The sequence below is a fragment of the Tamandua tetradactyla genome, chromosome 1 (genome assembly GCF_023851605.1).
Source record: "Tamandua tetradactyla isolate mTamTet1 chromosome 1, mTamTet1.pri, whole genome shotgun sequence".
Classification (NCBI taxonomy): Eukaryota; Metazoa; Chordata; class Mammalia; order Pilosa; family Myrmecophagidae; genus Tamandua; species Tamandua tetradactyla.
The window spans coordinates 83,305,504-83,331,643 of NC_135327.1; the positions used below are offsets into that span (position 1 = coordinate 83,305,504).

Here is a 26,140-nt window from a genome sequence, read left to right on the forward strand (position 1 = left end):
GTGCTGTGCTGTATGTTAAAGTTTTCTCGATATGAGTTGGGGCTTATTTGAAAGTTTTTAAAAAACTTGTCTTTTGGGCATCCGGCAGTTGTTTTAGACTTTCAAGGTATGATTTAGTAAATCACTTCTATCCAGTTTAAAATGACAGAACTTTCCCATAATAGACCTTGCTATTCAGAACTTTTGTTACTTCTTTTGGCTTATAAGAAAAGTAAGCAAATCTGTGATCCCTTGGTTTATTTTCACATAGCTGCTTGCTTGATGTTTCCATTTGAGAAGTTTAAAACATCAAGTGTAATTTTCTTTATATCATGGTTTTTCAGATTCATAGCCTTTCTACAAAAGTAAACCGCCTTTTTTGTGATGGAGTAACATAAGTAGAAATACTACATATCTTTCATTTTGAAAATGTGGTTGTGTAATAATTTTGAATATCTGTTAGATTTGAGTCACCTATGCCATCCATTAAGAAAATCTCCTTTGTCCAGAAAGAAGGTTGGAGATTTTCTTCTGTTTTAGGAAATCATAAGAGTTTGTGTGGAGCAGGAGCATTTTTCTTTGAACACTCATAGCAGTTCTCCATAAACACTGTCAGTACTTTGCTCTGCTGGTTATTGGTGGTTGTAGCAGTGATTAATATATTTTTCTCTACTTTCCTTCTCCCAGGCAGAGGATGTTTAATGCTATGTTATTTCCTAGGGTGTGAAAATTTTTGACATCACCTCCAAGCAAAGAATCACCAATGTGCCCCGAGATGACATCAGTCTTCGCCCAGATATGTATCCCTGCAGTCTCTGCTGGAAGGACAGTGTGACACTAATTATTGGCTGGGGAACTTCTATAAAGGTGGTTGTGCTTGTCTTTATGTTATTTTAGTCCATGCTATTTTAAATCCACCAAGAGTGGTCCAAAGGAATATGAGTTCTTGAATGGCTTCTGAAGCTAAAACATTTTCACCTGGATATTGTCATGTCATGATACCTGTTTAATGCTCAGATTCTTTCATGACCATAAGTCTTAAAATAAATTCTCTCTTTCTCCTGGCATGCAAAACAATGTGTAATCTTTTCTGTGTTAAGGATGGTGCTACCTTTTATGATCTTTTAAAAATTTCCCATAACCCAATTGAACTTAGCTATTTATGGAACTTGTGGTTAGTCTTATTGGTTAGTCAGGTTTTCCTCTCTTGATTATTCTTTCCATTTCCCTTTGATTTGATCCTTAGCTTCTTCATTAGAGTTATTGATGGTAGAAAGAGGAGGTTTAAACTATATCATCCTAGTTGTTTGGTAATAGTTTGACTGAGAAGAGACCCAGACTTACTATATATAATAAAATTTGGGGATATTTTGTGCATATGATTATTGGACCCTTCTGGGCCTGGGTAAATGAAATTTAGCTGTGCTACAGAAGGAGGCTCAAAACTCATTTTCATTCATTCCATGCCTACCAGGTGCTTTTCTTATATTAGATACTTCAGAGCAAAAAGCCAGTTGCTATCTTTTAAGAATATATAGCTTAAGGCGGGCAGTGGTGGCTCAGTGGCAGAGTTCTTGCCTGTCATACCGGAGACCTGGGTTCGATTCCTGGTGCCTGCCCACACACACACACACACACAAAAGAAATTTTATATATATATATATATATCTTAATCCAAACAAAATAAACTAAAAATTAGCTGGGATAAAAATCTTAGGAAGAAGTATCACAACAATAGCCTAATAGAGAGCTCAGGCTTTAGAGTCAGAGCTGGGATCAATTCCAGCATCTCCATTTATTTCTTGTTTCACCCTCTCTAAGCATTACTATACTCATCTGTAAAATAGAGGTTTAATAGTTCTCCAATTATAAGTTTTGGGTAGAATTAAATATAGTAATACATGTAAAGAATTTAGCATAGAACCTGCCATTGTTAGCACCTAATGAATATTAACTGTCGTTGTTATACCATCAGATTCTAGATAAGTTGTAGCTGTTGTTTTTTTGCAAAAGAGACACGGCTATTTAAAATTTGACTCTTCTTTGGAAAGGGTAAGCATAAAATTTATTAATCCAGTGATTGTTATGACCAAAACATACTTTGTTACACCTGAGATGAGGTTTTCCTGGCCCTGATGTTGATATCAGATAGGCTTCTCTTTGCTTTCCTACTGTATTGGACATGGGGTAATTGTTGTCATGTGCTAAGTGGACATAGCCTAAGTGAACATTTAGGGGAAAAAAGGAAGTTGTTCCCAATTGTTCCAGATAACAAAATGATCCCCTAGTTTCCTCAATCCCATGTGTGGTCCCTTGTCCAATAAACTTATATTCAACTTCTTTGAAAGGATCAGGTGTTTTTCCCTCTGTTTTAAAATTGTGATTTTCTTTTCTTTTGTTGAAAGACGAGGAAAATTTGTCTTAATGGTCACGTAGGAAATTCACAGATTGCTCCCAGAAGTACTTTCCATATTAGATGAATAATGGCCCTTAGGGATATCAACTCATAATCCCTGGACCCTGAGAATGTTACCTTATCTGGCAAAGGGTGAATATTACCTTGTATGGCAAAGTATGTGATTAAATTAATAAACTTGAGAAGGGGAGATTATCCTGAGTTATTTGGATGAGTCCCAGATGCAGTCACAAGTATCCCTGTAAGAGAGAGGCAGAGAGAAGGAGGAGGTATGTGAGCACAGAGACAGAGACAGGAGTGAGGTGACAGCCACCAGACACTGGGAGAGGGGAGGAGCAAATTCTCCCCAAGAGTCTCTGAAGGAAGCATGATTTTCAGTACCTTAATTTTGGTCCATTGAAAGGGATTTTAAATTTATGTCCTCCAGAACTGTGAGAGAATAAATTTCTGTTATTTTAAGCCACCAGATTTGTTACAGCAGCCACAGGAAACGAATATACTTTCGTTGTTCCCAAATTAGTTCCAACTCATGTAGAATTTTTCATGTTAAATGTTGTTCTAGTTTGCTAGCTGCCAGCGTGCAATGTGCCAGAAACGAAATGGCCTTTAAAAAGGGGAATTTAATAAGTTGCTTGTTAATAAGTTGCTTGTTTACAGTTCTAAGGCTGAGAAAATGTTCCAATTAAAACAAGTCTATAGAAATGTCCAATCACAGGCATCCAGGGAAAGATACCTTGGTTCAAGAAGGCCAATGAAGTTCAGGGTTTCTCTCTCAAGTGAGAAGACACATGGTGAAAACGGTCAGGGTTCCCCTCTCAGCTGGAAGGGCACATGGTGAACACGGCATCATCTACGAGCTTCTTCTCCTGTGTCATGAAGCTCCCCGGGAGGTGTTTTCCTTCTTCATCTCCAGAGCGCTGGCTGGTGGACTCTCTGCTTTGTGGTGCTGCAACATTCTCTGCTCTCTCTGAATCTCCTAAATGTTCCCTCTTTTATAGGACTCCAATAAACCAATCAAGACGCACCCAAATGGGTGGAGACATGTCATCACATAATCCAGTTTACCACTCTTGACTAAATCACATCATCCAGGGAGACTATCCGATTAGTTTCAAACATACAGTATTGAATAGGGATTATTCTACTTTTATGAAATGGGATTTTGATTAAAACATGGCTTTTCTAGGGGGCATATTTCCTTTCAAACCATCACAAATGTTATCTTCTTGGGGATTCCTTTCTTCTCAGCCTCAGTTATTTGGTAAGCACCTCTCAGTTCAGAGTCTGTTCTCTTGTGGAAAAGTTAAGGACATGATCTTTCCTCTCAGAGAGAGAACAGTCTTATTAGGGAGGCCTTGACCATAAGCTATGTAATAAAAGTATGCAATTAAAATCCCTGTCTTAAAAATATATATATCCCTCTCCTGGAGAGGTTACATTCTTGTGAGGGGAGATGGACAAAAAACAGACAGATAAGTAAAAATGCCTGTATAGTGGGAAAAACCAAGGAGAACAATTGCACAGTTACTGGAAACGGGAATGAGGGGAAGTACTGGTTTATGTTGGTGTGTTGTCTTAATTTTCCAAGGCTGCTGTGAGAAATACCACACAATGGACTGGTTTAAACAGCAGGAATTTGTTGTACCACAGTTATAGAGGTAGAAGGCTTGCTTCCTCTCGGAGTCAGTAGCATTCTAGCTGGCTGGCAGTCCTTGGGTCCCTTTGCTTTTTCTGTCACATGGTGATGCCTGCTTCCAGACACCAATGGCTCCTGGCTTCCAGTTCCTCCCTGTGCCTTTCTCTCTGAAATTCTTCTGCTTTAAAGGGCATTAGTAATCAGATAAGGGTCACCCTCTTAGATGATGGGCCACATCCTAAGTCCAGCAACATCTTCCAGAGATCCCGTTTACAGTGGGATCACATCCATGGGAATGCAGACTAAGACCAAGAATACGTGCTTTTGGGGGGTACATAATTCATCCTACCATTGAGGTCCAGTAAAGGCACCTTTAATGGATCTGGAGGTAGGAGGTAGGTAGAAGGGAAAGGTGTCTGGCAAAGGGAATAGCAAGGGTAAAAATCTGGAGGAGAAGTGAGCCTGTTACGCTTTTGAGGAACATTTCAGGGAAACCATTATTGTCAGAGTTCACCCCCAGCACCTGCTGCTAGCCGTCTATGAAACAAGTGCTGGGGCAAGAACTAAAACCACACAGCTGAGGAGAAATAGGCAGAGTTGTGACCCAAGCTGCCTGTGGTGCCATGTTTTCTTGGTCTTCAGAGAGATGTGGCCTTCATGTGAAAAGCTGTCAGACCTTGGTAGGGTTCCAGTTCTAGTGGTGTGATCTTGGATAATTTATATAACTCTCAGCGCCTCAGTGTCCTAATCTCTAGACGGGAGACCATAAAATGACCTTTCAGGGTTTTTGAGGATTGAAAAAGGTCTAGTCAGTCTTCAAGTTCTGTCAGTTAACAAAAAGCAAAAACAAGCCTTGTAAAAATATACATACTTATTCATCTACACATTCTACTTCTAGGAATTTGTCCTAAAGAAACAAAAGTTTCTCTTTGTGCTAGGACTGTGGGTGATTTTTGTTTCTCCCCTTTGGTTTTTTTTGCTTTTTAAAATTATCGCATAGCTATAATTAATATAGGGACTATAAAAAATACAGTAATTACTGTCTAGAAGAAAAAGGAAAAAAGTTGATCACTGACAAAAAGTACTGTGAGATCAGTACTTCACTTTAAGTTCTTATTGTATGTGTAAACATATGTAAATTTTTGCTCCTTATTACATAAATAGATTACAATTTTTTCTAGATAATACTAGCAAATAAAATCTATAGTCTTATCACTCCCAAATAACCCTTTTTAGAATATATGTGCTATGTGTGTGTATATGTGTGTCTGTGTGAATGATAGATAAATATATGTATATTTCTACCCGTACTTTTCTCTGTGCAAATGATTTAAGAGAGGTTGGCAAACTTTTTCTGTAAAATGCCTGGTAGTAAATATTTTTACCTCTACAGGTTAAATCTTTGCCATCTCAGCTTTGTATTTTTCTTTCTGTTCCTTTATCCTCTCTCCATCCCTTTTTCCTTTTTTGTTACAACCTTTAATAACCTAAAAAACATTCTTTGCTCAGGGGCCACTAAAAAATAGGCCATGATTTGGGCTGAAGTTTGCCAACAGTGATTTATTTGAAATAGATAATATACTGATTTTAATATACTTGCAATATGAAGACCATGTGCCAGTTTTGCAGAGTATTATTTAGCAACAGCAAAATAAACTACGAATATGTGATGATCAGAAATACAAGATGTAATGTGATCATAGCCCAGATTAGCCATTGTGCATTTTTGGTTATATACCTCTGCCAGAGCTTTATTTGGATGATAATAGAAGTAGTCTTGAAAATCTTAAAAGTTACGGAGAATGGATCATTGGAAACGTATTAAAATTATATTATAGTTTACTTCTTTCTTTGCCTTTAAATAAGACTATATGAAATATAATGTTGAAGTACATAAATAATGATTTTTGTAAGTCATTCAAATAAATTTCCATCATAGAAATTATAGGGTAGTTCTGTGTGTATCTTCAGTGCCACATGGATAATTTAATGAAAGTATCATATAATTTAATAAAATCCTATGAGAAGTTTCCACCAAATGATTAAAATTACCTTTGTGAATTTATTTTCCAGATATGCTCAGTGAAGGAACGGCATGCCAGTGAAATGAGAGATTTGCCGAGTCGATATGTTGAAATAGGTATGGTGCCACACAGTTTGTCTTCTGTGAGTGTAAAACTTCAAAAAAGTGTCAGTTTTATTAAGTGGAAACTTAAGGCCATGTTTTTCTTTAGGGTTCATCATTAGGTCCCTTGATGAGCTTTAGCAATCTTGTTTGATGATTTTGTAGTTGACTTTGAAGTCTAATAACATGAGTTTGGGTTCTGGCTCTCTGATTTACCATTTGGATTTTGCACACATAATCATGGTCTTCAGTATTCTTGTCTGTGAAGTGTGGAGAAGAATATCTCTCTCATAGGTCGTTTGTGCAAATTATAATAGTTAATTCATACAAAGCACTTAGCACCGCACTGATACCTTGTCTTGTCAACTTGTAACTTCTAAATATTGATTTTCAGTCTCATTGCTCCAGCCCAAGCTACCATTGTCTTTTTCTGTCTGACCCACTGCAGCAACCTCCTAACTGGTTTATCTTCTTCCACTTTGAACACTCTAATCCATTCTCCTCATTGTAGCCAAAATACAAATCACATCATATCACAGCCTTTCAGTCTCTCCTGGTTGCTCTCAGGATAAAGATGAAGTGCTTAGCGTGGACCACAGGACCTCCGTCTCTGGCTTTAGCCGTACCAAGCTGCCCTGTGGTCTTTGTGCTGTAGCCATACTGGTCTTCTGACCTGAGACATGTTCCTTCCTCCCCTGTGTCAATATTCATGTTCTTCCCTCTGTCTGAAACTCTTCCTGCCTCATTTGCCTTCATTAAGTCTTGATCATCCTTAACCTCCCTCAGCTCAAGTATTGCTTTCTGGGAATGCCGCAGGGCCTCCAGAACCAGGTCAAACCCTCCTATCCTAGACACATCTCTCACTCTCTACCTCCCCTTTTTGGCATTTGTCTCAATTGCAGTTATTATGTGATTATTCAGTGCATCTCTGTCTCCTCCACCAGACTGAAAGCTGCTTGAGAGCACACACTTTGTCTGTTTTCCTCATTCGTTGTATCTCAAGTACCTGGTACTATACCCAACTCATAGTAAGTGCTACACAGTACTGTGCTGAATGAATCAATTACCCTGGGAAAAAATTCTTCAGGACAAAATATGCTGAAGATGATATACCATCACTCTTACAACTTAGTTTTATACCTCAGTTTGCAAAATTTTTTCCAAAAAGACTTGTGATAGTACCTAACAGATTTAATAAAAACTATTTTTGTATATTATTGAGAACTGAAATCTTTGCTGTAGGAGACAATTTGCTATAATATAAATCAGCTGAAAAAGATCATTTACCAATCTGGATGGAGGGTGGGGAAATATAAAATTAGTTGGATCATTGTAACAAAGTGCTTCTCATTCTGAAGTTGATGAATTTAAGCCTCAGGAAGGTAAATGACTTTTCCAAGATTCTACTACCATGAAATTAAAGTTGTTAGACTCTAAATCTGCAGAAGCCCGTGAAAGCTTCCAAGGAGGTACGGCAGTTTGCAGAATTACCGAATGATCTTGATATCTTGATAAGGTTACTTAACATTGCTGAGCCAAGCTTTTCTCACTTGTGAAATGGAGATGCTAGTATGTCCCTTTTAGCATGGTTGTAAGAATTAGAAATGACATCTGTAGGGTGGCTGACATGGTGCTTGGCACACAGAAGATGTTCACTGAATGGGAATGGTTATTATCATTGTGAAAAGTTTCCATCCCGGCCCTGTCACCACTGCTTCTTAGTGGTGGCCCCAGGGCCCCGGGATCCCATTATTAAAGTGTAGTACATTTGTACTGCTGTTCAGGTGAAATAGACTGTATGTGGGTACTCACAGCATTACATTACTGACATTTGATCGTTGTAGTTGGTGGTTAAGTACCATTTTTCCCCTTCTTGAGAGTAACCTGTAAGAATATAAAACATTTTCACAGCAGGGGGCAAAGTAATATAGGGAAGAGTCCTTGACTAGGGTAAAGGAAGAAAAAAATATTCAGAGGTCTGGATTACAATTTGCTTTAACCCTTAAATGTTTGAGCCACTGTTCCTTAGAAAAAGAGGCAAAAATGGCATTGAAAATAAATATCTGTGGCTGTATATTTCTTGCAAGCCCCATGTTTTATAATTTCTTTTTAAGTCAAAATGTCAAGAGCAACACAAAAGCTATGCAAGCCATTAAGATAGTAGTTTATTCTTATAAATTAAAAACAGGGTGGGCCATTGTGGCTCAGCAGGCAGAGTTCTCTCCTGCCATGCTGGAGACCCGAGTTCAATTTCCGGTGCCTGCCTGTGCAAAAATAAATAAAAAAAAAATAATGATGATAATGAAATTATGCATACTAGCCAGTTACCAACCAGTAAGGAGATTCTTGTACATAGGATTTTTTTGATTGTTGTTACTCCTTCCAAATTACATTGTTAAAAGTAGATTTTGGTCCACATCCACTATACTTATTTTAAGGCATCTCATAAGACTCTTTAACTCTCTGGTACTTTCTACCAAGGTCCTCCATGGTCTTTATGAAATGGTAGTTGAAATGCTCCCATTATATTGTTGGAAAGTGAAGCTGGTTCATGTGTCATTTTCTGGGGATCTGCTGCCATAGGGCAGATGACTTCCATGTAAGAAATTAATGATAGTCTTGATTTCATGTGGAAACTTTTTCATACATGATCAATAGAAAAATGATTTGGAATTATATGTAGAGTCACAAAGAAGCCAGGAAGAAAGAGAGAAGTAAAGAAAGGAAATATTTTTCACTTTTAATATGTGATCTCAGTATCTTAAGTTGATCATAAAGTTAGAATATAATTAGTGGATCCTTCTCTTTTTTTCAGTCTCTTGGTTAATTGGGGAAACAATGACCTGGAAATTGAAAGGTCTGTTTGTATGGTGGAGGAGAGCTGTCAGATACATTTCTTTCTTAAGTCTAAGTATCTCTTCATCTACCTGTTATCATTTTGACTCAGACATACAGGTGACAACTTGTTCTCTCTGCACATAAGTAACATGGTTTCATCTCTTAGTCTAAATCTCAATAGGGATCATGACAGCTTTGGTATCATCCAAAATGTTTATACTTGAGAATCTATGTATGATTTTCTCTTTTGTTGCAGCTCACTTTGACACTCTATTATCTGTTAGTTTTTCTTCTCTGCATTGAGTTTTATTTTTGTTTTTCCTCACATTTTTTAACAAGTTTAAAACATGCAAAAAGTAAATAATTTATAATGAGCACCCATATACCTACCTCCTAGATTCAATTCAGATTTTACTGTACTTGCTTTATTACTTCTATCTATTCATCCTCCAGGTAAGAACTTTTTCCCACTCAGTGCTAGAGACTCAAATATTTGCTGTTAAAAGTGGACTTAATAACCTTACTGAATAAGAAAAAGCAGGAAGAAATCCAAAGTCCTTAAAGGTTGCATGTTCTGTTCTTTGCATAACAGCAACCTCCAAGCATATACTAAATACATTACAAAGGGAATTTTGTTTAATCTTAACAAAGATTTCAGTGAGTAGGGGCTAGCTATTATCCCCATTTTATAGGTGAAGAAAGTGAGGTTGAGAGGAGTCAAGTGAACTGTTTGAGAATAGACAGAGGCTTTCTCCAGGTATTCAGATCAAAGCTGCAGGGCTTAACTCAAGACCTCACAGACCCCTTTTAATAGACCAATGATGATGCCTGCTTGCCTGTTCTTCAAGCAGGCAGATGAAATGGAAATTCCATAGATTTGTTTATGGATTTGGTTCAGAGAAATACCTCATCTGGAGGGGCAGAAATTGTATTTCTACTTCTTTTATTCTGGGATTGATAGCTCTGTATTGTTTCTCCTCCATATTGTTAGGGAATCTCAAAAACAGTTGTCTTGGATGGCTATCGATATCGTTTCTAAAGAAAGGGGACTAAATCCAGATGTTGATATGATTCCTTCAACTCTTTTAAAAAGAAGAAAAGCCCTTGGTTGCTTTTTTTTAGCGTTTGACTTAAGTTTACTTGATGCATCAAAGTAGTTTTAAATTTATGACTTAGAGAATAACTATTCGATTTGTACCTTTTGTCATAGCAGGTCCGTAATAATTTTCCTTTCTGAGCTGTTGTCCAAGCTGTGTGCTTTGAGACTGCTGAAGTTTAGCAGACAGAATAATCATGTCAGCTTAACTCTGTCACTTAACGCAACAGTGTGCTGAATATTGATTAGAAAATATGTTATTAAATTGCAAGCTAATCTTTTTTGGAAATGGATTCTGACCTGTATATACCACAGACTCCTGTCTGATTAGAAGTTTTTGTTTTGTCTGCTAGCCAGGCTCTTCAGTTTCACTCCTATCGAGTAGATCTTCTCTGTAACTTACAGGCTTAAAGTATTGTGAAATAACTTACTTTAGTGTTTGTATTATAGCACAGCCCTGGAGTTATTGAAAATGTTGTGATTTTCAAATTTATTTTCATAGATCAGTAGTCATGCTGACAAAATGTCCAAACTTATTGCAAAGAACATATTATATCCAGTTGATTATGAAAAACTAGTCTCTGGTGACCTGATGGATCAGATTCTTTTGCAACAAGCCATTATCACAAAGGGATGTCTTTGCTTTTTCATAAATGAATATAAGGCATTAAAGGGTAATTGTTCTTATTTATAAATGGTTTGACAAATTTTTTGTTACTATAAGAATCATAGAATGTAGGATCTATAAGATATCAATTTACTTAGCTCTAGTGAAGATCTTAAATCCTCATAGGTCCCATTTTAATTAGCTAATGGGACATTTGGGACCAGGAAAGGGAAGGCACGGGCCAGAAAGAATAAAACATACAAAATAAAGGAGCACAATATCTGTAGTACAGTGGTTTTGTCCTTGTAGTAGCAGGGCAAATTCAAGACCAGGCCAGGGCACTCTGGCTGCATGAAGCAGAGTTGTCAAACCATTATTTTACATTCTTGATAACTGTAGTGCACCTTTAGTCTGAGCATCTCTGTGTTCTGCTTTACATTTTCTAGTGTGAGTTATGTCTGTTTCTGGGAAAACTAAGACTTCAAATTCCTGTTTCTGCTACCTTCTACTTATGTAACTTTAGTCTGCTTACTTAACCACTTTGAGCTTCATTGCCATTATCTCTAAAATGAAGATAGAGTTAATATGGTGACAAGAGACAATGTATGTAAAATGTATATAGCATACTGCCTCTCAGCATAATAATGTTCCTTAAACAGGAGCTATTATCGATATTATTATTACATTTAGTTTCTTGGTAAGAGAGAAAAAAATGTTTCTTTAGCAATTAGAAGACTAAGCGCCTATGTTTCATGATGTTAATCGAAAGAGAATTAGGGAAAAGAAGGAATAAGGATTTACTGAGTTACTCTGAACAGGTTAATTTTATAACTGCCTTAGCAGTAAACTTTATAAAACTGTATGAGACAGAAGCACAATAATCAGGGATATTGAGATAAATATCATCCTTTATTGGTCTGAAGATAATGATACTAAGTGGTCTTTGTAGTTAGACTTAAATAAAATCTTGATTTTAACATTCACAATCTATTCTAACATTAATTTTTTTCATCTTTTTTAAAAAATAGAATGAAATGAAAGGATTTTTTCTCATGTTCCAGAAACCATTTCAACCTTTACAAGGCTTATGGTCATGATTATTGTCTTTGTTTCCACCCCCTCTACCTCTCCAGAAATTGAATTCTCCTGCTTTGTACTACTTCATGCCTTATGTAAAACATATATTTTTTCTATTGACTTTTAATGTATTTTATTGTGTAATATATAACATACATACAAAGCAAAGAAAGAAAAAAGCCCTAGTTTTCAAAGCCCTCTTCAACAAGTAGTTACATGACAGATCCCAGGTTTGACTTGGGCTACCATACCATCATCTCAGATTTTTCCTTTTAACTGCTCCAGAACATTGGAGGCTAGAGGGAATATATATATTTTTTATCATCCCTTTTTTGTCTTTTTTATGAAAAATAATATATATACTAAAAAACAAATTTCAAAGCACAGCACAATAATTACTTGTAGAACAGATTTCAGAGTTTGGATGTGTTACAGTTCCACAATTTTAGGTTTTTACTCCTAGCTGCTCTAAGATACTGGAGACTAAAGAAATACCAGACAGTGATTCAGCAGTCATACACATTTGTTAAACCCTATTTTCTCTGTATAGCTTCATTATCACCTTTGCTCATTCTATCCCACTCTTTAGGGGTGTTTGGGCTATGGCCATTCTAAATTTCTCATGTTGGAAAGGGCTGTCAATAATAAGGGGTAGGGAAATGGAACTATCTGATATTCGGAGAGGCTGGCCCCTCTAGGTTTCAGGACTTATCAGGTTCAGGGATCCATCTGGAGGTTTTAGGTTTCTGGAAAGTTACCTAGTGCATGGAACTTTTGTAGAATCTTATATATTGTCCTAGGTGTTCTTTAGGATTGGCTAGAATGGTTTTAGTTGGGGTTTGGGAAGTTACAATAGGTAGCAATGTCTAACTGAAGCTTGCATAAGAGCAACCTCCAAAGTAGCCTCTCGACTCTTTGAACTCTCTCAGCCACTAATACTTAATTAGTTACACCTATTGGTAGGCTAACCTTCTCTGCTACCGCACAAGAGTAAGCCTCAAGATCACGGGCTTGGCCTATTGATTTGGATGCTCCTATTATTTGACACAATATCAGGGTATTTCTGATGGTAAAATATAATAGTTCCAAATTTTTTCTCCCATTCCTCAACGGACTTTGCCAATACTTTTTGATTATCTGCTTAAAAATTCTAAGATGTATCCAGGCATTACATTAAGCTATCCAGGATTAAAGGCCCTCATTCTTATTCTTGGTTCCCAGTGTTTCCGTTTTTCAATAAGCTATCCAGACAGGTTGAGTTAGATTATGTGCTACAGAAAATTTAAGTTCCAGACAAAATAAACCTTTCTTCCTTTGGTCTCAAAAAGTAGGTACGGTTCTAAAATATAGACAATGTCTTCCTTACCCCTCTGCTCTCAATCACTTTAATCCTAACCTGATCGTCTTCATTCTTATCTCTGAATACCAGGTTATAGATATATAAAACAGCCTCTCAAAATCCATAAATAATAATTACTCCTTTGGACTAAATGTGTCTGCTATAAGAGCTTACAATCTAAGCCCCTGTTTTTTTATAAGCATTTTCTAAAGGAGACCTTACAATAATTGTTCTTTCATTTCTGGCTTATTTTGCCTCACCAAATGCCCCACAGGTTCATTCACATCATTGCATGCCTCATGACTTCATTCCTTTTTGTAGCAGCACAATATTCGATCATATGTATATACCATTGTTCGGCAATCTGTTTCTCAGTCAGTGCGTCCTTTAGCCACCTGCATTCATTGGGTATCATATATAATGCCCAACGTTTGCAGTCCATCAACACTCTCAATTTTAGATAATTTCATTGTTCCCAAGTGAAAGATAACCAATAAACACACCCTCACCAAATAAGAAATCTAAACCTACCGTTAACTCTTATTACACTCCCCATTATTTACCCCTGCTGTTGCTGTGATACTGCTGATGCTTTCCTTTTAAACGTAGCCTATAGCATAAAACATAGTATTTTAATAATTTTTTAAAATATCTAGACTCCCAATCTTCTTTAAGTCAGAGGCAGAATCTTAGTCATCTTGATGTTTCTAGAGGATATCTTATTATAGTTGATGTATAGTAACCTGTAGAATTAAGCTATTGATAACCCTCAGAAATTTAGGAACTTAAAGTACAAGAAAGCTCTTCCTTACTAGTTTTTATTTCAGTCACACATAAATTATTCTGAAACTGAGTGTATGAAATTTATGACTCAACAGTATTTATGTGTTTATGACTAACCCTGACCCCCATAGCCAATATAAAGTTGGTATAGAACACTGATATGTAACATGTTGTTCTCAGAGGATCCAAAGAAGATGTTGGCAGAGGCAGAATAATTTTTCACTCTACCTAAACCATCAAATAAAGACAAAGCAACTATTTGATTCCCAGTGCCTGCCCATGCAAAAAAAAAAAAAAAAAAGCAACTAGATCACAGAACTATAAACCATGGGGCAGGCTCCACCCTAATCAAGAGAGTGGAGTGAAACACTTCAGGTCTCCATCCCCTGCATAGAAGCTTTGAACAATCTGCAAGAACTGGCAGAAAATCGTTCTCAAACCTCCAGAAAACTGTAAAAGAATTGCAGTAACAGGGCAAGTCCCAAATCAAGGAAAAGGCCAGTTAAAAGTGTAGGATCTCATGGTGCCCTGGCTGGCCTCTCACCATACCCCTCATAGGCTCAGTTCATTGTGGAGCTGGCCTGTGCTCCAGCTATGGGTCTCTGGTCCCAGTACCAGAAGAAGCAGAGTAACCCTTGTGCACATATTGTGAATTGTATGTCTGGCCAGTTTATCTGGTGGTGTCTGAGACTTGCCCTGTTTTTGTAGAAGACAGCTCACTGAGCTGTCCTGCAGAATGCTGTGGGAGAGCAGTCTAGTTTTGGCTTCCTGGGGCAAGGGATTTGAAAATATTTCAAAATAAAAAGTTGGAACAAACCTGTGGACAACATAGTCAACAAACCTATGTTTCAATGTATCTGCAAGAGCCCCAAGATAAAGGGGATAGGAAAAAAACTGAACAGTCACAAAATCTACATGGTCTCAGTGCCTGTGCAGGAGAAAACAGAGCAAAGCTAGGGGACATCTCACAGCCTTGGAAACAGGAGCATTGCATATGGGTTTTACAGTTAGGTTGGAATGTCTGAAGCAATCTGGCCTCTGTGTACTCTCACAACTGTGCAGCCAGGACAGAATTCATAGTGAGGGGAAACAACTCAGAGTAGAATGAAAACTGAAAGCGTCATTAGAGCGATATGATATATGCTACCTCCTCTGAAATGATTTGCATATGGATAGATGACCAGATAGAATGATAAAACAAATGTGGCAAAAGTTGGCAAATTTGGTTATTTGGGTGGAGGGCATGGTGGAGTTATATATATTGTTTTTGTATTATTTTAGGAAAATAAAAAGTTAAAGGAAAAAACAAAGAGAGTCCAGAATAAGAAAGAGGTCCTTTAATCCTCTGTAGCCTAATATAATGCCTGTATACATCCTAGAATATATTAAGTCTCCCTTCCAGATAAGAGCTGTGTGCTGAGTTACCTTTGTCTCATTCTCATTCTGGATCCAGAAGACCTCCCTGAATAGCACTCTCAAGTGAATAGTCATTTTGAATCAATCAATCTCAATCTCTTATCTCTCTCTCTCTCTATATATCTCTCTACCTCTGTAGTGTCCTTAGAATCTCTCTCTTTTTGTTTTTTTTTCTTGAATTATTTATTTTGGCTTGTTTTGAAATTCTCTGAATAGACCAAAGTGCAGAAACCCTTTGCTGACATCCAGGTCAATAAGGCTGATTTATGGCTGTAATGTCCACCATTGCTTTAAGTCCATCATAATTTGGGTGAACACAGCATACTCCCTGCAGGGTCCTAGAACTGTCATCTCAGTTACAAGATCTTTTTTTTTTTTAATACATACATATTTTAATTACAGAAGTTATACGTTTAGAGGAAAATCATACATAAAATACAGAGTTCCCATGTACAACCCCTATTATTAACACTTTGCATTAGTGTGGTATTTTTGGTATAGTAGATAGAAGAATACTACTATAATACTACTATCTGTAGTCCATAATTTACATTAGGGCTCACTGTGCTGAACAGTCCTATGTATATTTTTAAGATTTTTATTCTAGTACATGTATAAACCTAAAATTCACCCTTTTAACTACAGTTATATAATTCAGTGGTGTTAATTATCACAACCATCCATCACCAAAACCTTTCCATGACTTCAAATAGAAATTCTGTACCAATTAAGTATTAGCTACCTATTCCCTATCCCCATATTAGACCCTAGGAACCCATATTCTAGTTTCTCACTCTGTGAGTTTGCTTATTATAATTAGTTCATATTGTGAAATCGTAAAATATTTGTCTTTTTGTGCCTGGCTAATTTCACTCAATGTGATATCTTCAAAATTCATCCATATTGTCACATGTATCAGCACTTCATTTCTTTTTACAGATGAATATTCTGTTGTATTTCCATTCATCTTTTGATGGTCATTTGGGTTGTTTCCATCTTTTGGCACGTGTTAGTAATGCTACTATGAACATTGGTGTGCAAATATCTGTTCAAGTTCCTGCTTTCAGTTCTTCTGGGCATATTCACAGAAGTGGGATTGCTAGGTTGTATGGTAATTCTACATTTAACTTTCAGAGGAAGCGCCAAACTGTTTTCCACAGTATCTGCAGCATTTACATTCTCACTAACAGTGAACAAATGATAATTATCTTCAGCCAACTCCAATCTGTTGAAACCCTCTAGGGAATTTTTTCATTTCTTTTATTGTGGTCTTCAAGTCCAGTAATTCTGTTTAGTACATTTAAAAAAATTTTTATGTCTATTGAGGTTCTCACATTGTACATTCATTGTTTTGCACGTATCCTTAACTTCTTTCTCCTTCTTTCCCTTAATCTTCTTGATCATACTGAGGAAGTCTTTGTCTGGTGTGTCCAAAGCATGATCCCCTTTGTTGATGGTTTCTGGATTTTTATCTTATTTCTTTGGTTGGACTATCATGTCCTGTTTCTTTGCTTATTTTGTAATACTGTGTTTCACATTGTGCATTTCAGTGTTTTAAAGTATTGACTCTGGGGTTTAGTCCTTGTGTTGTCTGTTTCTTAAGTGTGTATCCAGCTAGTAATATGATAGAGTGTTCCTTGAATACCAATAGCTAGCAAAAACAAACCAAAGCAAAAAGCTCCTTTCACAGTCATTACAAGTTGACTGTGCTTTGGCTGGTGGTTCCTCTCACAGCTTAGCCCTTCCATCAAGATCAGCCCAAGGTGAATATAAAGGGCAGGGTCCATTGTGTCTTGTCTGACCCTGCATGGAGCCATGGGGTTTGCTTCATTTCCTGGGCTTATGCCTGCTAGTGACCTTGGGAAGTCTCCCATTTACAGTGGACAGGAATTCAATTGCCCCCTCTCCTTCCTTTGAAATAGACTTTCATCCTCTCCTGGATGCTTTATTGTATAACTTAATGCAGGTAGTCTTTTGCCACAGGCCACTTCTTAATTGTTCTTACTCTGCTTTGAGAATAAATGCTGGGAGCTTGAGCCTGAGACATGTTTCCTGGTTCACTCTTTCAGGTGTCCACCAGATTGGCACTGACATATAGGCACCCACATATGAAGTTTCTCTGCTTCCTCCTGAACAGGTCTAGGGACCCATAATGGGAGCACAGCCTGGCTCTATACCTTGCTGGGGTGGGGGTGGGCGAGGGGCTAGCAAGACCTCTGTGAGCTCTGCCTATCATTTTTCAGGCTGCTTTTTCTTAATTTAGCACTTGCCCAGTTACTGCAACCCATTAACTGTTTTCTAGAATTTTGAGTTAGATTACTTTTGTTAGTTTGTCATAGCTGTTCAAGGATTCTATGGGGAATGGCACTGGAGCATGACACTGTCATCTTGGTCTACCAGAAGTCCACTAGAGCTTTCTGATCTAAAATATAACTACTACCTTTTGGGGCTTTCTCTGGAAATTACAATTGTTTTCTTCTCCTAGGTAACAGCTTTCACTTTATGTTGTGTATTTGAAACTCAAAAGAATTTGTCATTCCTGGAACCTGCCCATGAGAAAAAAATATGTATCTATTTGTTGTTACTTTATTTGTGGATTATCCAGTTGAAAGTTGAGTATCTGTGGTCTTTGACCTGGTGAAACACTTGCATTCAAGCCACTTTTCCTTTAGGCAAAAAAAAAAAAAAATTTTTTAAACTAATTAAAGTCATTAACGTCATTGTTCTCTAGAATACAATATAATTATAGGGAAAATAAATTAACTGAGACTTTCAGTGTCCCATTGAAAATTTAAAATATGAAACCAGTAATTATTTGAAGATATTTTATATAGTCCATAAACTTTTACATATCTTATGTTTGTTCTTTAGGATAATAAATTGTTACTATTCAGCAATTCTTTCTCAAAATACTTCCAGTGGGAAAAACATTTCTATGCCTTGATGTTATTCTGACTCCACTGTCTCAGGCCAGCCTTTCTTGGACTCAGCATGAACATAAGAATAAACTGAATGATGTTAAATCTTAAAACAATCATGTTTTGTTGCATTAGTTAGAAGTAATGAAAATCAAGACCAGCATTTATTCTAAAATGCCTTATTTTAGTGCAGAATAGCTGTAGAACTTTTCCTAAAACAGTAAGTCCTTGTATTGGGAAGGGAGTTCTTTATTACATGGTTTCATTACTATTGGATATGAATGGAGATGAATTGGTAAGTTAGTAGAGTACTCCAAGCTAAGATTAACAGTCATTATTTTGAAGTTCTTAATTTGTGGATTATACTGTGTATGACTATTACTGTAATTTTGTTTTCCATATGAAGATGTTTGTTGCCTTTAGGAAATTATTATGACAGAGAAAGAAAGTGATTTAATTTCAACTTTATCTGGATGTTTCTCGAATAGTTTACTTTGCTGTGCCTCTGGTTATCGTAACAATGCTATTTTTATGTATTGCATGTTTTCTTTATAAAAATAACATTTTTTGTTTGTAATAGCCTGCATTATAGCCTCTGTCTAAATTATTACTAAATCTCAATTTGTAAACTCTGGTAAAAATTACTACTGAACAAATAAGCACTTATTACAGCATCTGAAAAGAGAGGAGAAATAGTTGCATTGCTTGTATAAATCAATCTCACAGATCATTCATAAAAGCCCTTGGTGTATGTTTAATTATGTTTAAGAGAGCTGCTGTCTGACACAGCCTGTGAATGAGCCCAGGTTGCCCATGTGACACTCCAAACAGAGAATACCTTGTGCACTCGCCACTTCTTTATCATTAGTTGATGTTAGCCCTTGGGTGTCTATGGCAGACAAACCCATTAAAGACTCCTTTTGAGTCCCTGAAAACAGTTGCTGTGATGTCTGTCATTGTTTGTTTTTTCACACAAGTTGCTGGTAAGGAACTACGGCTTGTAGTATTTCAATAGGACTCAGGTGGAATGTGATTTAGTAAAACAATCCAGGTCCATTTCTACCAGAGTTTAGCAACCACAGGAATGAAAGCAAACAAAAACATCTAGTTAATATGCTTGGTCATCTTATAGAAGGTGAAATCATCACCTCTTTAATCACTGGGTCCTGTGTGGTCCCGTAATGGTCAATATATTTGTACCTTCCCTCCCTCTCCACCCCCTGCATACAGTGTGAGCTCCTCCAGAGCCTTTGGCGCCTGGCAGTGTTCATCTCTGCACATTTGGCCGTGGTGGTGGTGGAGAGCCTTTTCATGTGAATATTCAGCCACTTACCTTTTTGCCAAGATCCTTTTGGAGTCCCTGAATAAGAATGTGCAGTTCAAGGCCAAGGTGGCTGAGGAAAGATTTGTTCATGTTAAACATGTTTGTGGACTTGGACCATCTGATGGTTCTTTCTAAGGCCATGACCACCTATGTGATCTAGTCAAGTACCAAGCTAATAAGAAGTATTATCCTTTTTAAAGTTTTTGTGGCTAGTCATTTAGTAAATTTTCTTGGCCATGCTCAGTTTTACTTTGCTATGAAAATCAAATTGTGAAAAAAAAAAAAGCTTTGTAAAGAACAGATGTTAAGGACAAGCCAAGATGGGTAACACTAAGTGATCCACAAGGAGAAAGGAGTGGAGAAAAAAGAAAAATTCAGTAGCCCCTCATTTTTCTCTCTTTTGCATTTTATGACTGCTCTGATTCGGATCTTTTATAGTTGGGAAAAATTAGATCCACAAAGATTAAAATTACATCTTAAGTTCACACTGTTAGTGGAAATTATAACCCAGACTTTCTTACTCTATGTTCATTATTTAGTCCAATATGATACAGTGTTCCCCTAGTTTGGAAAAGAGGGTAATTTCATCATAGAAGTTAACTAAATCTGAAACTAATATCACAGAACTGTGAGGAAGATCTGAGCAAAAAAGTGGTGTATCCTGGGCGGGCCGCGGTGGCTCAGCGGGCAAAGTGCTTGCCTGCTATGCCGGAGGACCTCGGTTCGATTCCCGGCCCCAGCCCATGTAACAAAAAACGGAGAAACAGAATACAATAAAACAAGAAAATGTTTAAAGATGTTTCCCTTTCTTCCTTCCTTCCTTCCTTCTATCCTTCCTTCCTTCTCTCTGTCTTTCCTTTATAAAAAAAAAAAAAAAAAAAAAAAGTGGTGTATCCAAATGAGAGTTTACTTCCAAATGAATCAGTAAGTGCAGCATGTGATTCCTGGAAGGATCTCTGCCATTATTACTACTGAATCAGTCAGCTTTGGTTTTGTAACAAATCACCACAAAACTTAATGGCTTAAAGCCAATCAGTTATGTTTTATAGCAGCCAATCATTAGAATCATACCATAGTGATATTCTTACTGAGCATTCTGTTAGATTTTTGGGATCCATTGTAATCAAATCCATAGGCTTTATAAGTGGTGTAGTATTTCTTCTAAATTTTAAAGACTACCTTTTAAAGGAAAAAAAGAGAATTCTTCTTTTTCTCCGAGCTTTACTTCATTTAAAAAATAATGGTGTTGTTTGGTGGTATCAACAGCATAGTGATGTAAACAGCTACTGAAAATCTCTCTCCAGAGACTCAACAAAAAAAGACAAATCTGAATTTTTCAGAACTTTGCAGAAAGATATAGACTGGAGAAGGACCCTACAAATGCCGAATTAATGAGAGGGAAAAATACCAGGTAGGAAGCCTCTGTACTGGACTGACCAGTCCTCTCACCTCCCCCTCTCTCAGTCTCACACACAGCATGAGACAGGCACAGAAACAGCAGCTGCCTTCCCTCACGTTGGGGAAACATAAGTGTTCTGAAAGCAGTGAGACAGACCTCTACCATTTGGAAAACTGAGGCACAGGGGGGTACATTTCAAGGCCCAGGTCAGTGAGGAATAAAGAGTCTGAGAAAACATGAACAGAGTCTGTATGTCTAGCTCTGGGTCTGAAAGCCCTTCCAACTCTGAGAAAAGCAATAGCAGGCAGACTCATCTGCCTGGGGCTCAGCTGAAAACTGGGTCACCTGAAAACTGAATTCTTTGCTAAAAATAGTGGGGATCACAGCCCCACACTGAGCCTGATTTGGGCTGGTAAAGGGAGGGCACAAGAAACCCCCAGTTCAGCCTCTGCCAGGAAAGACATAGCCTGGGTTACGGCAAACGGTTTCTGAGGACAATTAAGTTATCAGACAGCGGAACTGATTAGGGTAAAAAGAAAGAGGGGAAAAAATAAATAAAAATAAAATATGACAGATCCAAAAGACAAAATGGTTGAAAGTACTGCCTTTATAGTAATAACATTAAATGTTAATGGATTAAACTCCCCAATCAAAAGACACAGATTAGAAGAATGGATAGAAATAACAGGATCCATCTATATGCTGTCTATACAAGACTCACTTTAAGAACAAAGGATAAAAACAGGTTGAAAATGAAAGGTTGAAAAAAGATATATCATGCAAACAATAAACAGAAAAGAGCAGGGGTAGCTATGCTAGTATCAGACAAATTAAACTTCAAATATAAAGCAATTAAGAGAGATAAAGAAGGACCCTATGCATTAATAAAAGGTGCAGTTCATCAGGAAGACAATCATAAACATCTGTGCACCGAGAATGCCCCAAAATATATGAGGCAAACACTAACAGCACCGAAGGGAGTAGACATTTCTACACTAATAATTAGAGACTTCAATATACCATTCACATCAATGGATAGAACATCTAGATGGTGGATCGATAAGGAAACAGAGATCTTGAACAATACGATGAATGAACTAGCCTTAAGACATTTATAGAACATTGCACCTAGCAACAGCAGGATGCATATTTTTCTTTAGTTTCATGGATCTTTCCCCATGCATTCCAACCACATGTTGGGCACAAAGCAGGTCTCAATAAATTTTAAAAGATTGAAATTATAAAAAACGCTTTCTTGGATCATAATGGAATGAAATTGGAAATCAATAACAGGTGGAAGTCTGGAAAATTAACAAATATATGAAGGCTAAACAATGCACTGCTGAACAATCTGTGTGTCAAGGAAGAAATTGCAAGAGAAATCAGTAACTATCCCCAGGCAAATAAAAATGAGAAAACAACATATCAAAGCATATGGAATGCTGCAAAGGCAATGCTCAGAGGTAAATTTATTGCCTAGATACCTTATTTAAAAAGAGGAAAGCAAAAATTGAAGAATTAAATGTTCACCTGGAGAAACTAGAGAAAGAACAGCTAACTAATCCCAAAGGAAAGAAATAGCAAAGATTAGAGCAGAAATAAATGGAATTGAGAATATGAAAACAATACAGAGAATAAATAGAACTAGAGTTTCTTATTTGAGAAAATCAGTAAAATTGATGGAGCCTTAGCTAGCTGACAAAGAAAAAAAAGAGAGAGGATGCAAATAAATAAATTCAGAAATGGAAAGGGAGATATGATTACTGCCCTTGCAGAAATAAAAGAGATAATAAGAGCAAACTATGAACAACTATATGCTAACAAACTAGACAACTTAGATGAAATGGACAACTTCCTAGAAAAGTATTGTTTTAGTTTGTAAGCTACTGGAATGTGATATACCTGAAATGAAATGGCTTTTAAAAAGGGGAATTTATTAAGTTGCAAGCCTACAGTTCTAAGCCATGAAAATGTCCAAATTAAGTCAAGACTATAGAAATGTCTGAAGTAAGGCACCCTTAGAAAGATACCTTGGTTCAAGAAGGCTGATGATGTTCAGGATTTCTCTCTCAGCTGGAAAGGTACATGGCAACATCTGCTAGCTTTCTATCCAGGAATCTTCAGCACCTTCCCTGGGGCTCTGTCGGTTCTGGCAGCTCTAAAGCTTTTTCAAAATGATTCCCCCTTGAAAGGCTCCAGTAAGCATCCCCACCTTGAGTGGGTGGAAACACATCTCCATGGAAACCATGTAATCAAAAGTTACCACCCACAATTGAGTGGGTCACATCTCCATGGAAACAATAAAATAAGATTCCACCCAGCAATATTGAATGAGGATTAAAGGACATGACTTTTCTGGGATGCATAATAGCTTAAAACTGGCACATTCTACCCTTTGGACTCCCAAAAGACATGTTCTTTCCAAATGCAAGATACATTCATTCTATAACAATATCAGAAAGCCTTAAGCCATTTCAGTCTAAAAAAATACAATACAAAGTCAGAAACAGTACATAATCTCATTAGAGTCAGCTACAGGCATGGTCTGTCCTAAAGCAAAATTTTCCTGTGGATTTGAACCTATAAAACTGAGAACAGCTTATCTAAGGTCAATATGCAAAGGAGGAGAAGTCATGGATATATATTCCTATTTCCTTAGGGAGAAATTGGAAGGAACACAGCGGTCAGAGGACCCAAACAGTTCAGGAAACCTGCAGGGCAGATGCCATTAGATTTCAACGTCTGTGAGTCATTCTTTCTCAGGGCTTTGGAAAGTGGCAGTCCCACCCTTTCCAAGAGTCCATGCAGTGGCCTGCCTCTCTCTGAATGCATCCTTAGGGGGGTTTGAGGAGACCACCTGTTTCTTGACTCCACTCTCTCCAAGTATCAGGGCCACACTGGGCTCGCTGCCATCTCCAGGGCACACACTCAACCCCTCCAGAACAATGTAGTGACAACCAGGTTCTCCCTAATCCCCATGGAATGTGCTCCACCCTCTCCAAGGCCTTGGGCACAACTCTTCCCAAACAGTGAGGTGGAAGGCCCACCCTTTGCCTTTGGGGCAAACTCATCCTCTCCAAGTACTTGGGTAGATCTACTCTCCTGGCCCCAGGTTTCTTGACTTCAGACCTTAGCCTCTATGGTTCTGCTTCTGAAGATATTTTACCTTCACTGTGTCCCTTTTCTGAATCTTTTAGTCCAAACTGGCAGCGGTTACATTTATACAGATCCCACAACACTCTTGTTGGTTTTCTGTGTAATATACTCAGATCATACCCATCAGACAAAAGGATTTTCCACAAATCCTTCCTGGATAACTCCAGTTCCGATGCTGGCCTTTTCTGAAATGGCTGACTGGTTCCATTTTTTGTTAAATCTTCATGTGGGTCACTGTTCTCTGGGGTCTCCCTTTCTGGAAGCCCAGAGTTTTGCAGACCATCAGTTTCTGTTTTTTTGTTTTTTATACCGAAGTGTTCGCTTCTCTACTTACCTCTTTCCTGTCATATTTTGCTATAAGCTGTCAAGAGAAACTAGGCCATACATTCCACATTTAATTTGGAAATCTCTTCTGCTAGATAACCAAGTTCATAGCTTTTAAAATCTGCCTTCCATCTAAAACTAGTGGTCAATTTTGCCAGATTCTTTGCCACTTTAAAATAAGGATTGCCTTCCTTCCAGTGTGCAGCAACGCATGTATCGTTTCTGCCTAAGGCCTTATCAAAGGTACCTTTAGAGTCCACATTTCTACCAACAGTGTCTTCAAAACATTCTAGGCCTTCTCTGTCAACAACTCTTCTAGAATCATCCCTTTATCCATTTGAAAAGCTGTTCCAACATGTTTGATATTTGCAAACTACAGTGGTACCCCACTTTTCTAGTACCAAAATCTGTTTTAGTTTGTGAAATTACTGGAATGCAATATACCAGAAATAGAATGACTTTTAAAAGGGGTGAATTTGCTAAGTTATAAGTTCACAGTTCTGAGGCCATGAAAATGTCCAAATTAAGACATCTAGGGAAAGATACCTTGGTTCAAGAAGGCTGATGGTGTTCGGAGTTTCTCTCACAGCTGGAAAGGCACATGGCATCATCTGCTAGCTTTCAACCCAGGAATCTTCAGTGGCTTTCCCTGGGCTCTGTCGGCTCTGTCAGTTCTGATGGCTCTAAAGCTTTTTCAAAATGATTTCCTCTTAAAGGACTCTGGTAAGCAACCCTACCTTGAATGGGTGGAGACACAACTCTATGGAAATCATCTAATCAGATATTACCACCCACAATTGGATGGGTCGTATCTTCATGGAAACAATAAAAAAGATTCCACCTAGCAATATTAAATAAAGATTAAAGGACATGGCTTTTCTAGGATGTATAATAGCTTTAAACTGGTACTAGCATGAACAACCAACATTGACTCAAGAAGAAATAGTAGGCCTCAACAAACCAATCACAAGTAAAAAGATTGAATCAGTCATCAAATAACTCCCCCAAAAGAAAAGTCCAGGCCCAGATGCTTTCATATATGAATTCTACCAGACATTTAAGAAAGAATTAGTACAATCCTGCTCAAACTCTTCAAAAAATTTGTAGAGGAGGGAAAGCTACCTAACACATTCTGTGAAGCCATCATCACCCTAATACCAAAGCTGAGCAAAGATACTACAAGAAAAGAAAATTATAGACCAATCTCTTTAATGAATGTAGGCGCAAAAATTCTCAACAAATATTTGCAAATCGAAACCAGCAGCACATTAAAAGAATATATACACCAAACCAAGTAGTTTTTATTCTAGGTGTGCAAAAGTGGTTCAACACAAGAAAATCAGTTAATGTAATATACCACATCAATAAATTATAAAGGAAAAACACATGATCATCTCGATTGATGTAGAAAAGGCATTGACAAATTTCAGCATTCTTGCTTGATGAAAACACTTCAGAGGATCAGAATAGAAGGGAACTTTTCAACACGATAGAGGGAATACATGAACATCTCATAGCTAACATCATACTCAATGGGGAGAGGATGAAAGCTTTCCCCCTAAGATTGGGAACAAATCAAGGATGCTCACTGTCACCATGTTATTCAACATTGTGCTGGAAGCTCTAACTAGAGCAGTAGGCAAGTAGAAGAAAGAAAAGGCACCCATATATTGGAAAGGAAGAAGTAAAACTTTCACTGTTTACGGA

The 26,140-nt window shown here is 37.4% G+C and overlaps 1 protein-coding gene across 4 annotated transcripts in view; it reads left to right on the plus strand.

Moving 5' to 3' along the window:
* Nucleotides 1-26,140, plus strand: part of VPS41 (VPS41 subunit of HOPS complex) — a 216,387-nt gene that overhangs the window by 125,607 nt on the left and 64,640 nt on the right. For all 4 annotated transcript variants that reach the window (XM_077119493.1, XM_077119494.1, XM_077119496.1 and 1 more), the window contains 2 exons: nucleotides 700-846; nucleotides 6,105-6,171. In XM_077119493.1, the coding sequence (XP_076975608.1) occupies nucleotides 700-846; nucleotides 6,105-6,171 (214 nt within the window). The remainder of the gene's footprint in view (nucleotides 1-699; nucleotides 847-6,104; nucleotides 6,172-26,140) is intronic.